At 40.3% G+C, this 15,385-nt stretch overlaps 1 protein-coding gene across 1 annotated transcript in view; it reads left to right on the top strand.

The window, feature by feature from the left end:
- Positions 1 to 15,385, top strand: part of ripor2 (RHO family interacting cell polarization regulator 2) — a 37,220-nt gene that overhangs the window by 18,821 nt on the left and 3,014 nt on the right. Inside the window, 18 exon segments of the mRNA XM_061664912.1 lie at positions 1,689 to 1,776; positions 1,778 to 1,848; positions 2,754 to 2,832; positions 2,975 to 2,998; positions 3,257 to 3,310; positions 7,196 to 7,345; positions 7,730 to 7,793; positions 7,930 to 7,973; positions 8,250 to 8,375; positions 8,643 to 8,791; positions 9,081 to 9,210; positions 10,198 to 10,576; positions 11,360 to 11,571; positions 11,885 to 12,054; positions 12,858 to 13,020; positions 13,858 to 13,990; positions 14,052 to 14,213; positions 14,916 to 15,077. Of these exon segments, the coding sequence (XP_061520896.1) occupies positions 1,689 to 1,776; positions 1,778 to 1,848; positions 2,754 to 2,832; positions 2,975 to 2,998; positions 3,257 to 3,310; positions 7,196 to 7,345; positions 7,730 to 7,793; positions 7,930 to 7,973; positions 8,250 to 8,375; positions 8,643 to 8,791; positions 9,081 to 9,210; positions 10,198 to 10,576; positions 11,360 to 11,571; positions 11,885 to 12,054; positions 12,858 to 13,020; positions 13,858 to 13,990; positions 14,052 to 14,213; positions 14,916 to 15,077 (2,360 nt within the window).

Raw genomic sequence — 15,385 nt, 5'->3', positions numbered from 1 at the left:
GAATGGCCGTCAGTTATCTGCGGATTTCACTTTTCGTGGTCCAGCCCGGTCCCTATTCCTCAATAGCGGGTGCTCACTTTAAGTCATAAATCAACTCTGGAATTTGCGCTGGTACGCGTTTCAACCCTTGTTTTTTTAGCTTCTCTAAGATTCATTATCTTAGACCTTGTAGTTAGTACACTGCCCCCTATTGGTATGGAGTACACACGTTCCTATCCCGAAAACTCCACAGCTCGATCACTCGTATCTCAAGGCACAACTGTATTAAAACAGACAATCATCAATGTTTTTAGATGGGCGTCAATTTTATTTATTTATTTTATTTATTTATTTATTTATTTTGTGGCATGGCTCCATCCCCAGCCCCTGTGAATTGTTGGGGTTTCTTTATTGCAAATGAATAGAATGGTATTTCTGCTCCAAAATAGCCTTAAATATTAATGTTCTAGTTACTACTAGCAGCTCTATTCATATGTATGTATTAAATGCAGGCTTCCCTTCCTCCCATCATTCCATTTTAGGTCACACTCATCTCCCGCCCCACCCCCGCCACGCACTCGTTTCCGATTTAGCTGACATTTCCTTAAGCGTTGACGAGCACCATTCCGACGACCCAAACTAGTTGGAACACGGCAGCGTTAGCGTCGCGCGCTCGCTGGTCGGTCCGAGCTGCCTCGAATGTAGGGCAGCCTTGAGGGGGGTCACGCACGCTCTCGTCGTGAATCTTGGCGCAAACGTACGCGGAATGCTTCACATTCAGCACACATGCACACACGCTCAGACCATCCGATGAGAAACTTCTGTATTTAATAATATATAACGGCTTTTCTTTTTAGGAATGCGGAACATCAATAATTTGTCATCATTTTAGGAATTGAATCATGTTAGCCAGAAGCTGAGCTGCACTGTTGTTGTTTACAGTGTGGCTACAGCGCAAGGCAGTTACTCCTCGCTAGTCTACCCAAAAATAAGAGTACATGGCTGTTACAACCTTAGTGTACACGGTAATTATGTATTTTGGGGGGTTAAAAAAAAAAAAATGGTACCACAACCAGACGATGCCACGTGCACTTTGGTTGCGTCACTGCCACAGCCCGTTTGGGCAATTGACTAGTCGGTGTCCTCAATTATTCATACCGGCATCCTGCAAAATAGCCACGTCAGAGTGTAGTTACCTTGCCACCACAGCCCGTTTAGGCAGCAAACTAGTCACCGGCGTTAATTAGCTGTGTTCCCACACAGAGCCTGTAAACAGCCAGTGTTTACATTATATATATATATATATATATATATATATATATAAAAACAATCCCACCACCTCACTTTACTTTACTATGCAACATTTGTTTACTTTTCCTACTGCGACCCGTTTATCCACCGGCCTCAATTATTCACATAGAGATCGTACAAAATCGAAGCATGGTGGGGGTCATAGCAGATAACTTTTTTTTTTGTTTTTTTTTTTGTTTTTTGAATGAATAATGTAAGACCTCAACTACTACAAGTTTGAGCTAAAGAAGTTATCCAAAGTGTGATGAATTTGTAATGGGTTGAGCCTGAAGGAACTCGGCACAATTCCTCTGGACACTTGATTAGGTACACCTGCCCAATCTTACTTGTGTGTGTGTGTGTGCGTGTGTGTCTGTGTGTGTGTGTGTGTGTGTGTGTGTGTGTGTGTGTGTGTGTAGGTGTAACTCGTTCATGGGCAACTCTGTGGCACAGAAGAAGCCCGCATCCAAGCCCAAGAAGCCTCACTTGTCCGGCCACAAGGGCGGCAGGCGGCGGCTCCCGCGAGCCTCAGCCCCAAAGATTGGAGGACGTCTACACCGCGCTCAGACGAGGCCTGGAGTGAGCGCACGGGGTCCCTGCGCTATATCGCGCTTCGTCTTTTGCGCCCACTGCTTTATCGCGGATGTTTTTTTTTAGGGGGGGTTTCTAGTATACTCGCTGAATTTGGAGTTGCCAGCCTTTAGTGTAGTACAACGTTGTAATTGCCGATTTCCCTTAACCCGTTTATGGTATTTCGCATTATATGTTAGCAGTTAGCTAGCGGAGGCTCGTTAGACAAAATTATATGGTCTGGTTGAACCTTTTGGTTTTTAAATATAGAATGTTTAAATCAATTTTGTTGTATGGTTAACGTAGCAGCTGATTGAATTATTTATTATTCTATTGGGTTTCGCATTATGTGTTAGCATTAAGCTAGTAAGCTTTCATTAGATGCAAATATATGGTTTCATTAAACATTTTGGGGTTTAGATATACAATTGTCAATTATAGTGTAACTTTCAACTGGGAGTATCTTTCATAACATCTATGTTAGTTTCCGCGAGCCCACCTAAAATATTTTGCATTATTATGTTAGCATTAAGCGAGTGGACTTTAATTAGAAGCGATATAATTAATGTACCATGGCCGTTAACATCCATTTGCCCATCTTTTGCGTTCTACATTGTGTTAGCATTAAGCTAGCATACTTTTGTTAGACACAATGAGATGTTTTAATTGGACATTTTGGTGTAAACATATACAATCTTTAATTATTTTTTGTTGTATGCTCTGTCGCTGTTTTGCATTTGTTAAAGAAGCAGTTGTCTGAAGGTTTAGAATTACCGTAACATCGACGGTAATTTGCCTTAGCCTGTCCATATACTGTCTATATTTTGCATTGTATGTTAGCCTTAAGCTAGCCGGTATTGTGGATTTTCAGACTGGGGTTCACTGCGTTGTACCTAATGTTGTGTCCTTGGCAGTGAATATTTGGAGGTGCACCAGACGGAGTTGGACAAGCTGATGTTTCTCATGAAGGACATGAAGAGGAACTCGCGGCTGGTGAGTCGAACAAAATCATAACAAGATGGTCGCCTGTCATGAGTAATGTGCGTGAGACCAAAATAAAACAAAAAACAGTAATAGCCAGTGTAGTAATCCAGTAATAACTGAGTGTTCTTTCTGTTTATTTATTTCTTTGCAGGGCGTGCTCTACGATCTTGACAAGGTGAGCGAGGACAGCGTGCAAAAAAAAAAAAAAAAAAAAAAGTCGAAAAGGAAAATAAATGCTGGCATCATTTGCGGAGTAATTAATGCCGGCAAGGTGATGAAAGGGAATAAATGGAGATGAGCTGCATGGTTATAATTATATATACACCTAAGGGGTTATTTTGTAAAATGACATGCATTTAACTTGAAATACTCATTTGACATTTGGCACAGCTTGCCAAGGTGTAACGTACAATTACCGGATTTGTCTCTGCAGCAAATCAAAGCCATCGAGAGGTACATGAGACGTCTGGAGTTTCACATGAGCAAGGTAAAAAAAAAAAACAACAATAAAAAAAAAAACTGCTGTTTTAGCTGGTCGTAATTAGTATTTTCCTCTTTTCTGTTTATGGTGATTCAATATGATTTTTCTATTTATTTATTGATCAAAACACTGTAGATGTTAAAAAAAGCACTTTATTGTTATTTTTTTTTATATACATAAAAAGTGTAAGTTGAATTATTTACCATACATTTAAAACTAAAAGCCCCAAATTTTAATAGCTTAAATATATAAAAATATTTTACATGCAAAACTAAAGAAAGTTACATGAAAATAATTAGGTATTATTTTATTTTTCATTATTTATATCGTAATTAGTTAAAAATATTTCCAATGGTAAATAAACATTTACACAAAACTATAGAATTATCACTTTTTCAAAAAATTGGTTGCAATCATTTTGTAATTTGAATGTAAAGAAATTGCTAGATGTTGAATAAAATCTATTTCCACACAAAAAATGTCATTTAAAAAATTCAAATTTGTATATAAAAAGTGAAATTTTATATACAATTGCCTGTACTGCTTTTTACGTGCTAAAATATTACATTTGCATATTAGTATGTATATATTTTTTATTTCTATACTAATGTTAAATGAAATTATAAAACATTTACAGAAGTATAAACATTTTTCTAAACATAAATCCCCTTTTAACATTTTAGTACATAAAAATGTAAACTCAATTAAAACAAATCTGTAAACATGTTAGATAAAACCTATTTCTACAGAAAGATATTCAATGCAATCCATAAGGTATTTATCCAACCCACTTTTACATAAAAATATAAAAAAATACAATGAAAATCTCACAATTTTTAAAGGAATAAATGTCAACTAACATCCTACGTCTTTACATAAACATTTTGATATTAAAAATCGGGATGTTTTGATCTATACACCAGATGAAATGTTCATACTGATCAAAATATATATTGAAAAATCATTTTAAATCTGCATCCGATCCGAATTGCGCAGATTTTGTTTAATACTGTTAAAAAAAACATTTTGCGACTTGGCTAAAAGGAAATTGGGCCACCAAGTCCAATCGGTCAAGGTATAAAAAAAAAAAATAATAATAATAATACAAAAAAACCTCCCGCTGAGGTTGCCAGGTTGGCTTTTGTCGTCCTTTTTTGTCGTCTGTTGCGTGTTGAATCGTCTTCAAGCTTGCGCAAGTTCTCTTCGGCGTTCCCTTTTGTCGCGCGTGTTGTCGCGCATCCAATCAGACTCGACAGCCGCGCGCTCGCGCTGTTCCTGCGGTTGCCGTGGTTACCAGAAGGCCATCTTTTGAACGGAGCCACCTAGCGGGTCACATTAGAGCTTTACACACGCACGCACGCACACACACGTGGTTCCTGCGGATGTGGGTCAGGTCCAAATTGAGTCCCTGGAGACGTGGAGGGGAAAAGAGAAAATTTAAAAGAGAGGCAGATCGAAGTGTGTGTGCGTGTGGTCCACTTTGTGCGAAAAGTGTGTACACGCAAGGGATGTGGTCACGAGGTGCCGGCCAGTGTTGAAACAAACACTGAAAGGCTTTGTGAAGCCCGGGAATGAATCGTCCTCTCTTATTTGCGGCGCACAAAAATAGGACGACAAGTCACGTGGGAATTATTAGTAGGAAAGTCATGATCTGCGAAAGTCAAAGGTCAATGGGAAATAATATCAACAAAGAACAAAAAGGCTACTTTATTTGGGCTGATTCAATTGTCGATTGGGGATGGGGGGGTAAAAAAACCAAAATCTTTTAACTCAGGAAATGTACAGTGTCAATATATATATTTAACTTTTAAAAAATATAAAACTATTTTAAATCATAAAAGGTTACATAAATTTAACTTATTTACAAAAATGTAAAAACTGAATTTAATTTTAACTATGAGTGTAAAATAAATCAGATTTTTACATTTAAAAAGATTAAATTCAAAATTTTACATATAAAAACTAATCCAATATTTAATGTAAAAATGTAAACTATAATCCCGCTTTTACATAAATGCAAACCCTTTTTTTTTTTTTTAAATACACTGGAAATGTAAAAATGAAATATTTTTTCAAATATTTAAATAAAATAAAATCTATATTGTTAATAGGTTAGGGTTTTGTTTACATTTGAATAAGTAAAATAAGATCCCATTCGTTCACATATGTAAAATATGATCAAATCTTAAATGTAAAATATTTCTTTTGATCGAAAGTCGCTTCGATTTGGGAAATTCCATGATATTTTTACATTGGAAATGTGGCATTAAATATTGTTTTAAATAATAGAATATAAAATAAAATCTATTGTCGGGAAACAAAAGGGAAAAAAATCTTATTTTAAAATAAAAATCCAAGTAGAGAATGTCCCTAGAGAAGGTAAATTACGGTCTCATTTTTCATAAAATGTCAAATGGAATGTCTTGATGATCATTGCAAGACATCTGAATGATTTAATCTAAATCATTCTTGTAATTATTTACAGTTAAGTACTAATGTACATTTCGACTTGACAACGGCCAATCAGCATCATCTTACTCTTTGTGCGTGTGTGCGCACTTGTGTTTTATAATAGAGTAATGAGATTCAAGTGCCGCTGCAACCCCCCCCCACCCCCCGACCCCCCCGGGGACGAAGTGTGTGTGTGTGTGTGTGTTTCTCGACTGAAACGCCAGGATGAACTCATTTTCCTGTTCCGACCGTGCGTGCGAGTGTCACAATCAGGATTGGGTTTATTGTCAAAACAACACAAACATGATTTGACATTTGACCTTAGGAGTAAAGAAAATCTACATGGATGTGCAAAAAGACAAATTCAATATAGGCACCGGATGTTGAATGCCAATTTCACCAGACGCGCGCGCGAACGACCCCCAAGGAGTAGCTTGTGTGTTTGTTGATGTTTGATCCGTCCCGCCTATTTTTATAATCTCCTTTGAGTCACTACTGCCAGTGTGTGTGAGTGTGCGTGCGTTTGTTTGCCTCGGTCTTAATGTGTGTGCGTGTGTGTGTGTGTGCGTGTGTGCGCGCGCGGATAATGTTGATATGTTTAAGAGGATTTCGAGTCTGCCAAAATCCAAATCCTGTTGATGATTAATGTGACTCGATAAGGAGTCCAAATCCTCGAGTAGAAATTGTGGTGATTAGATTCATAAGGGGGGGGGAAATATCACTCATACTCATACCTGCAGCTAATATCATTATTATTGGATTATCTGGGTTTAGGCTCAAATGTAAAGCTTGAGGCGCGACGATGGTGACGGTGACGATGGTGGTGGTCCGTGCGGAGCGGCGTGACCTCGTTGCGGAGAAGGATATTTTATTTCCCAGAAGGCGGCGAGAGCGTCGCGTAATTTGGCCGCCGATTAGCAAATGACGCTATTAGCCCCGACCTTTCAAGTGGATGACGATGTACAGATCGCATTCGGAGAAAAACGTTTTTTTATTTTTTTTTTGTTTTTTGTTTTTTTTATGGTAGCCAGATAGATACAGAGATGATGAAGCGATTTTGTCTTTTGGCTGCGTTCCATTTCTAGTTTCTATGCCACTGTAACAGCTGCTGCGCGCGCACGCACACTCAGCGCACGCCACTGACTGGCAGACGTGGCCTGCCGCCAGCTGGCTGAGGGAGTTCTATTTTATTTATTTATTTATTTTTTACATAAGCGCTGCTGACTCATCACTTTCCCACCTCCATAAAACGGTTGCATCATCGCCACTCTACGTTTCTCAATTCAAACCATCCCAACTTCAAAAGGGTCAGGACGTTTTGGGAGCCATTAACCCCCCCACGTTTCCCAGGATTCTATTGAAGTGAAAGAGACGTTCACCCCCCAAATGCCCCCCTCCCCCCCCCCCCCCACCCCCCCTTTGGCATCTGCGTTGGCGCAGGTGGACGAGCTGTACGAGGCCTTCTGCATCCAGAGTCGGCTGCGCGACGGTGCCGGCCGCATGAAGCAGGCCTTCACCTCCTCGCCCTCCACCAAGGCCACCAAGGAGAGCGTCGCCGAGGTCAACCGCCGCTACAAAGAATACACCGAGGTGCTCTTCTTACAACTACGACCCGCCAAAAGCACTAAGAGACATTTGAGTCGAGACCGACTCGTTGGAGAGATTTTGTACATGTAACATTAAACGGGGCAGATCAACGACGCTCATTTGAAGTGTTTTCGTTCTCGCCGTTTGCTTGCGGGCGGAATTTGGTGGCAAAATTGGATCACTTGCCGTAAAAGACAAAACTCTTTTTGGAAAAAGACAACATGAAATTTGGTCGGCACGTGTATGACGAGCAAACCCGCAAAAAGCTCTCAGACAGCCATGCCCCAAAAGACAGAAGAAGTCTGCCATTTTGCTTCGCCGCCGCCGCTTCATGTTTGATGTCTCTTTTTCTTCTCTTTTTTTTTTTTTTGCGTGTCCCGTCTCCAGAACATGAGCGCCTTTGAGAGCGATCTGGAGAACTTGCTCGGGGAATTTCACATCAAGATGAAAGGTGACCGCATAATCTTGATATTAAAAGCTCTCATTTGGTGGCAACCGAAGTCGTTCTTATTGCCTCCACTCCAATTTGGGACCCTCGTCGGCATCACTGAATTAACATCCATGTAAAAAGTCTTTTTCTCTCTCAGGTTTGGCAGGCTTTGCCCGCCTCTGCCCGGGAGACCAGTATGAGGCAAGTCATTTTTTTTAATTTTATTTTTTTATTTTTTCATTGTATTTAAAAAAAATATATAAATATATATATATATATATATATATAATATTTTTTATTTGTTTTATCATCAATGTAGTTTTGTATTTTAAACTTCATACAAATTGTTTTCATGGGGTAATCATTATATTATAGAAATGAATGCGAGTGGAAGATTTGTTTTCGAATGCTAATTACATCAAAAAGTGAATATTAAAGCGTCGCTACGCCCGCGCTGACTGCGAGTCTGCGCCGCAGATCTTCATGCGTTACGGTCGGCAGCGGTGGAAGCTGAAGGGCCGGATCGAGGTGAACTCCAGGCAGAGTTGGGACGGAGACGAGATGATCTTCATGCCGCTCGTCGGCGACTTCATCAACATCAAGGTCGGCCGCCCGGCGCTAGTAAACAAACCTCCCCGTGTCGTTTGACCGAGGAGGAACCGTTGAGAAATCGAGCTAATGCGATCGATGAGCCTCAGTTGAAGGCGGTTTTAACTTAACTCCTGAATAGAGTTGTTTATGAAACATGGGTTCATAATTGTGTACATTCTAGGAAGCGCGGTGCGGCTGCTTTATGATCGTGTTTGAAGTGCTGCGGCTTTTCGTTCGGTTTCATTGTGCGGCGGTCGGGCGTCCGCCGCGTGTTCGCAGGTGACGGAGCTGAAGGGCCTGGCCACGCACTTGCTGGTGGGCAGCGTCATCTGCGAGACCAAGGAGCTGTTCACCGCCATGCCGCAGGCGGTGGCCGTGGACGTCAACGACCTCGGCACCGTCAAGCTCAACCTGGAGGTCGCCTGGTAGTAAGTACCCGCTCGGTTCTTTGCTCGCCTTCGCACGAGTCCGTTCCAAGTCAAAACGAGCCTTTTTTTTAAAAAAAAAATTCACTATACTGGCAATGGATATTTACATTTATTTTTAGAATTGTTTTATTTCTCTCTATATTTTATTTTAATCATTATTAAATATGAATATGAGCTCCAATTTGAGTTCTGACGTACCTAATCAAGTGTCCCGGTGTCTATTCGTGGTAGTTTGCTCGCTCGCGGTTATTCGCGACGGTAGCGTTAAATTTTTTTTTTCTCGCCGCAGCCCCTTCGACGTGGAGGACCTGACGCTGTCGTCGGGCAACGTGAGCAAGGCGGCGGCGCTGCAGCGGCGGGTGTCCGTCTACAGCCAGGGCACGCCCGAGACGCCCACCTTCCAGGACGCCGCCTTCTTTGTGAGTACCGCTTTGTGCGCGCCGAGAAAGAAAACGTCAGGAGATGATATACGACTTTAATTGAAGCAGAATGATGTGCCAATAGAACGGGAAAATTTAGCTCGGCAAGCGTGTTCCCTGGCGCCATCTATCGGTGGAGTGCCCGAAGTTCACTTTTCTTTCTTTGTTTACTTGCAACAAAGAAAACAAATTGTCCGTTCATAAGTCAAGACAGCGCGACAGTATTTCATCTTTGGAGTCAGTTGCACGTTTGTCGCCCGGTCGTGCCGCCAGCCGTCCCGACTAACCCTGCCCACCCTGAACCTCACGCGACCCGCTAAAGACGTGGCGTCCGCCCCCCGTGGAGCGCCAACGCCCGTCCTTGCTGCGCGCGCTCAGAGACGCCCTGCTGGAGACGTTCCGCCGCGCCCGCTCGTTCGGCGAACTTGTCCTCGCCCAGGCCCAAATCCAGCCTGGAGGTCTACGTGAGTGTGCGGCGTGGCGTGGCGTGGCGTGGCGTGGCCCCCTGCACCCAAATCTTGCCCACTTTTGGCAGTGTCTGCATGCAGTTTCCAAATGGTTGCCATTTGCTGACTTGATTCCTGTGTTTTCCTCTTGCAAAATGACAACTTTTTTCCTATTTATTAATTTCAGAAATGTAATAGAATTAAAAGTAACTACATTTTTTTGTTTTTTCATCATATGACCATGTTTACTCATTAATTGAAAATAATCATCATTAAAATGACAAATATATTAAAATGTTTTTATTTATCATATTAAAACTAAATTATTTTGAAAATGTTGTTTTTTTTCTCATTTGAATTTTAAAAATATGTGTTCAAATGTATTTTTATTGAACTAATTATTTTAAAATGTTTGCTCAAATTATAAAAAAATTGTCTTGAACTTTTTTTTTTTTTTTTTTTTTTTTTTCCCCCCACCGTAAAATGACAACTTTTAATCTCATCAAATTGACTTTTTCTTTTTCCCAAACTTCCCTGTCAGTCGACCCTACCGTACGACGTGTTTGAAAACGGCAGCTCGGCGGAGTGCCAGCGTCTGTCCTTCGCCTTCTCGGACGCGTCCAGCCCGAGCCCGAGCCCGGCGCCCAGCTCGCACTCGCCGGCGCCGTCCAACCCGGAGATCACCGTCACGCCGCCCGACGCGTCGGCCTCGCCCTCCGGGCTGCGGGAGGGCTCCATCGCCGAGGAAGACGAGGAGGGAGAGGGAGAGGGAGAGGGAGACGGCGAGACTGATAGCGGCACGAGCGCCGGCCCGGAGGAGTCGGAGTGGGAACGGACCGAGTCCCGACGCGACGCCGTGGCGCCCGAGGACGTCTTCCTGGACCACTCGGACCGGCTCAAACCGGTCCAGTTGGACCAAGGTTAGAATACTGTCGCATCTTTTTGACTTACTTTTGCTAGTTTTTATTTCATTGAGAATTGTTTTTGTTTAAATTCAGTTTTTCATTTGTTTTTTCTTTCAAAAGCAAAAAATGTATTTTATTTATTTATTGGGGGGTGAAAGTGCACCATTTTTGCTTGTAAATGAATTTTTTTGCATACTGACCTTTTTTTCTTTTAAAATCAACATTTTTTTCATGAAATATTTTATTTCCTAGTGGAAACACAATTTATCTTGAAGTGAAAAATTGTGAATCCTTTTTTTCTCATAAAATGGCAACTTTTTCTTGTTTCATGAACATTTTCTTGAAATGACAATTTTGTTTTCCTCAAATTAAAATGTTTTTTCATAAAAAACAATTTTTCTTGGACAATTTTTTTTTTCATGTAAAACGTTTTTGCTGTGTATGGACTTTTTTCTTAAAATCAATTTTTGTCATGTAAAATGACGTTTGCTTTTGAAAATGCTAAAACGTTTTTTTCTCATTTGTTTTCTTTTAAAATGGTAAAAGTAAAAAAATGAAATGTTTTCAATTAGGAAAGATAAACAAGCATCCACATATGAAATATAACCGTCTAAAACGTAAAAGTTGAAGTGCAATCTTTTTGAAGGCAAAATCGAGTCACGGCAGTCGCGTAATAGAAATAGAAATACATTGACAAAAAAGACAGTTTTATATAGTTGGTAGTTTATTTTTTTTTGTGTTTCAGTTTCCCAAAATGTTTGGTTCAATACTAGTTTGGGTTATTAACTCTGAACGCAGACGACGAGGACGACGGCGGCAACCTGACGCGGCAGCTCGTCAAGCGGCCGTCGTCGGGGGCGGACGAGGAGGGGGGCGGCGCCCCCGCGGAGGGCGGCGGCCTGGAGGACGCCGTCCACGGGTTGCTCCTGACGCTGGAGGCGCTGACGCAGCGATGCCGAGAGCTGCAGGACTTGGAGCAGGAAGTCATGCGGCTGGAGGACCTCTTGAAGGTGGCCGGCTCATTTCAATAACCCCGCCCCCTCATTCAAAAAATGGCTGCTTTAAAAAAAAAAAAAAAAAAAAAAGACATTGAAATTCTTAAAAAGCACAGAACTTTTTCTCCAGGGAAAATTGTGATTCATTCTTGTAAACTAACAACTTTGTTCTTGTAAAGTGATCACTTTTTTTCGTCAAATGACAATTTCTCGTGGAACTGACTTTGTGTTCCAATGTGTCAGGTTTGTCGCGACCTCAGCGAAGCGCAAAAATCGGCGGCAAAGTGACGTGTCGTGTGTTTTGGTCTTTGTTTTTGGCGGCGCTCAGTGCCGCCTGCCGGGCCGCAGGAGTCGCTCGTCCAGCCTCAGCCTGACGGTGGAAAGCGCGCTCGAGAGCTTCGACTTCCTCAACACGTCCGATTTTGACGACGACGACACCGGAGACGACGCCGTCGTCCTCGCCGTGCCGCCGTTCGACGGTGATGTTGATAGGATCGGGTGGGTTGGAAATATTCATTCATATGTCCCCCCCCCCCCCCCCCTTTTGTTACATTTAATCTCATGTGCAAATATCTGATTTCTACTTCAATTTATTTTTGGGTTCGTACATTATCACATGAATTGCTTATACAAAATTTCAAGTCACACAAACTATGTAATGAATTAGTACAAATAATTTATACAAATGCAAACTAAGTTGCTGAAGTAAAGTGATACAAATAAAAATGTATTTTTCAAATATATATATCAAATATAAAATGGTTGGATTCAATATATAAATAAAAATGTGTTAAATTAGAAATAATAAATAATGCGCCATAAAATGCATTAATATTCATTATTTTAACAGTTATAGAATTTACTGTAGAAAAATAAAAATGAATGATACAAATAATTGAATTCATTATGCAACTAAAAAGAGTACAACAAAGTTTACAAATAGAAGAGACAGATATGAAATGTATTGTTTAATAAATTAGAAATAAAAGTGATAATGAATTATACACCTAAAATAATACGTTGTATAGTTTTTTTAACGTGTAACAAATAATAATTAAGAAATGCACATTTTAAATACACATTTAGACAGTTTACACCATAAATTATATAATAGTTATAAAATTAGAAATATCAATTATATAATAAATGATTCAGAGAAATTCCAAAAAATAATAAATCAGAGAAACCAAAAGAGATTTTATTTCCTTTCTACGTACTTTTCAGGAGTTCCAATTTCAAGGTGAGGTTGTCAACGTTGTCGTTTGCATTGATGATTTGAAGTTTTTTATTTTCCCCTGTAGGGGGCAGCACCCCGAGGCACGAGGTCACCTGAGCGAAGCCCTGACGGAGGACACGGGCGTGGGCAACAGCGTGGCGGGCAGCCCCTTGCCCCTCACCACCGGCAACGACAACCTGGACGCCGCCCTTGTGGTCCACCTGCAGTACTGCCAGCGCCTCATCCAGGCACGCACGCACCGCCTCTCGTTACTAAAATGTTATTACTTTGAAAAAACTAAGTTTTCCTTTCACAAGAAAGCTTTTCAGTGATTTTCTTTTTTTTTTCTCTCTCTCATACGACCACTTTTTTTTGGGGGGGGGGGTATAATTACACATTTGTTCATGTTAAACATTTGTATATATTTTTTTTATTTTAAAAGTAAAATCTGCTTTTTGTGCTCATAAATGTTGCACCTTAATGATTACTTTTGACTAGTTTTCTTGTAAAATTAATTTCTCCAAAAAATGATCTTACATAGAAATGACAACTTAACTCTGTTTATTATATTTCTTGAGATTTAGTTTATTTTTCCTTGTAAAATGACAATTTTGTTACTTTTCATAAAAAAAATCTTTTTAAATGTTTCTTATGAAATTACAAATTTAAAAAAAATGTCATAACTGGTTTTAAAAATTCAGAAAATGACAAATGTTTTACACTAAAATAATGACTTTCATGTAAGATGATGACTTATTTCTTGTAATAAATGTTTGACGATTTATTTTATCATAAAGTGACAACTTTTAAAAAATAATTGTAAAATGTATTAAATGAAAACGATAGCGTTCTAGTAAAAAAGGACTTTCTCTGAAAGTTGCGCAATTTTTTCTTCACTTTTTAGGTGGGGTAAAAAAATTTTTTTAAAAACCTCACAATGTGACTGCTTTGCCCTCGTAATCTAATTTTCTTTCTCTCCTTTTTTCTCATAAAATGACAGGCTGACTGATGACCCCAAAAAATTGCCAAAGAAAAACAAAAACGTTTTATTCTCTCGGTTCTAATTGCCTTTTCCATTGGGCCAGGCGCTGAGCGGCGGCGCGAGCGCGTGGCGCCGGCGCGGCGTCCTCCGCAAGCTTTCGTCTCAGACGGCGCTACTGGAAGAGCTGGCCGAGGTCATCGTGGACCACCCGGGGGCGCTGTCGTCCCCCGCCGAGGGTGGGTACGCGCGGCGCGACGTAGTGAGCGTGCGTGACGTCACACTCTGCTCCGCTTGCAGCGGTGCCGGGCCTGGCGGCGCGGCGAGGTCTGATGGCGTCGTGGGCGGAGTGCAGCGGTTCTCCGGGACTCTTCCACACCACGCTCGACCGAGTGTTGAGTCACATGACGCGGCGCTACCAGCAAACGCTAATGGAGAAGTACCCGCAAAGCTGCCACGCAGGTCCCACTTTCTTCTCATTTTAGCAACATTCTGACTTCTTTGTCTCGTAAAAAAATTGTTTTTTTTTTAATCAAATAGTGATCTTGTAAAAAATGGCGACTTGTTTTTGGGACGTGACCGCTTATTTCATGTAAAAAATGAAAAGGCTTTTTTGACTTTTTTTCTCGTAAAGTGGTCACTTTGTTATAAAATAGAAGAAGGCAGATCTAGTAAAATTACAACTTCTCTTTAAAAAAAAATTTTTTTTGAAGTTTTTTGATAGCGCTGCTCTTTGTTACGTTTTTCTTGTGAAATGACAACAAAACGAAACATAAATCTAATAAAATGGCAACTTTCTTTTCTCAAATGACAATTTTAAAAAACTAATTGACTTTTTTTTCTCTTAAATTCGTTTTTTTTTTTTTTTACAATTTTTCTCATAAAAATACAACTTAAAAAAAATATTCACAAAGCTAACTTCTTAAAAAATACATTCTAGGAATATTACTACTTTAGAAAAATCCAATAAAATGATGAGATTCTTATAAATTGACATTTTTCTTATAAAACTTTTAAAATTTATTGAATTAAAATTGTGATTTATTAATGTATTTATCCCCCCCCCCCCCCCCCCCCCCATTTAAAATGGCCTTTATTCCAAGTTTTTTAGTTTAGTTTTATTTATTTTTTGCCATACAAATTGTGAACGTTGTTGCGTTGCAGTGATCTCTTTGGTGGCGCGCGAGATGGCCGACCGAAACGACGAGCCGGACGCGTCGGACGGGCCGAGGCGGGACGTCGTCACCGTGTTTCTGTTTCACGCGTACGTGGCGGAACATCAAGTCGGCGACATGGAGACGCACCTGCTGCACTTGGCCGAGGAGGGTGAGCAACAGCGAGCGACATGCGCAAAGCGTCTTACGGGGACTCGTCCGTTCGCATGAGAAGACCTGCAAATGGAATTAAGCGGCTACATTTTAAAATAAGCTAATTGACAGCTTCACTTGGGTATGTTGTAATAGTAGTAATAATAATAGTTTAGTAAATTCTACAAATAAAAATACATTTTACAAATATATTTTTATAAATTCTACAAATGCAAAATAAATTATGCAAATATTGATGAGTACACTCTAGAACTAAAATCATGAAGAATAATGAATTCTTCACATAAATGTTTGATAAATTCAACA

This window comes from Phycodurus eques, chromosome 20 (genome assembly GCF_024500275.1).
Source record: "Phycodurus eques isolate BA_2022a chromosome 20, UOR_Pequ_1.1, whole genome shotgun sequence".
Taxonomy (NCBI): Eukaryota; Metazoa; Chordata; class Actinopteri; order Syngnathiformes; family Syngnathidae; genus Phycodurus; species Phycodurus eques.
The sequence above is the reverse complement of the archived record's forward strand: the minus strand, read 5'-3'. Positions and strand labels throughout refer to the sequence as shown.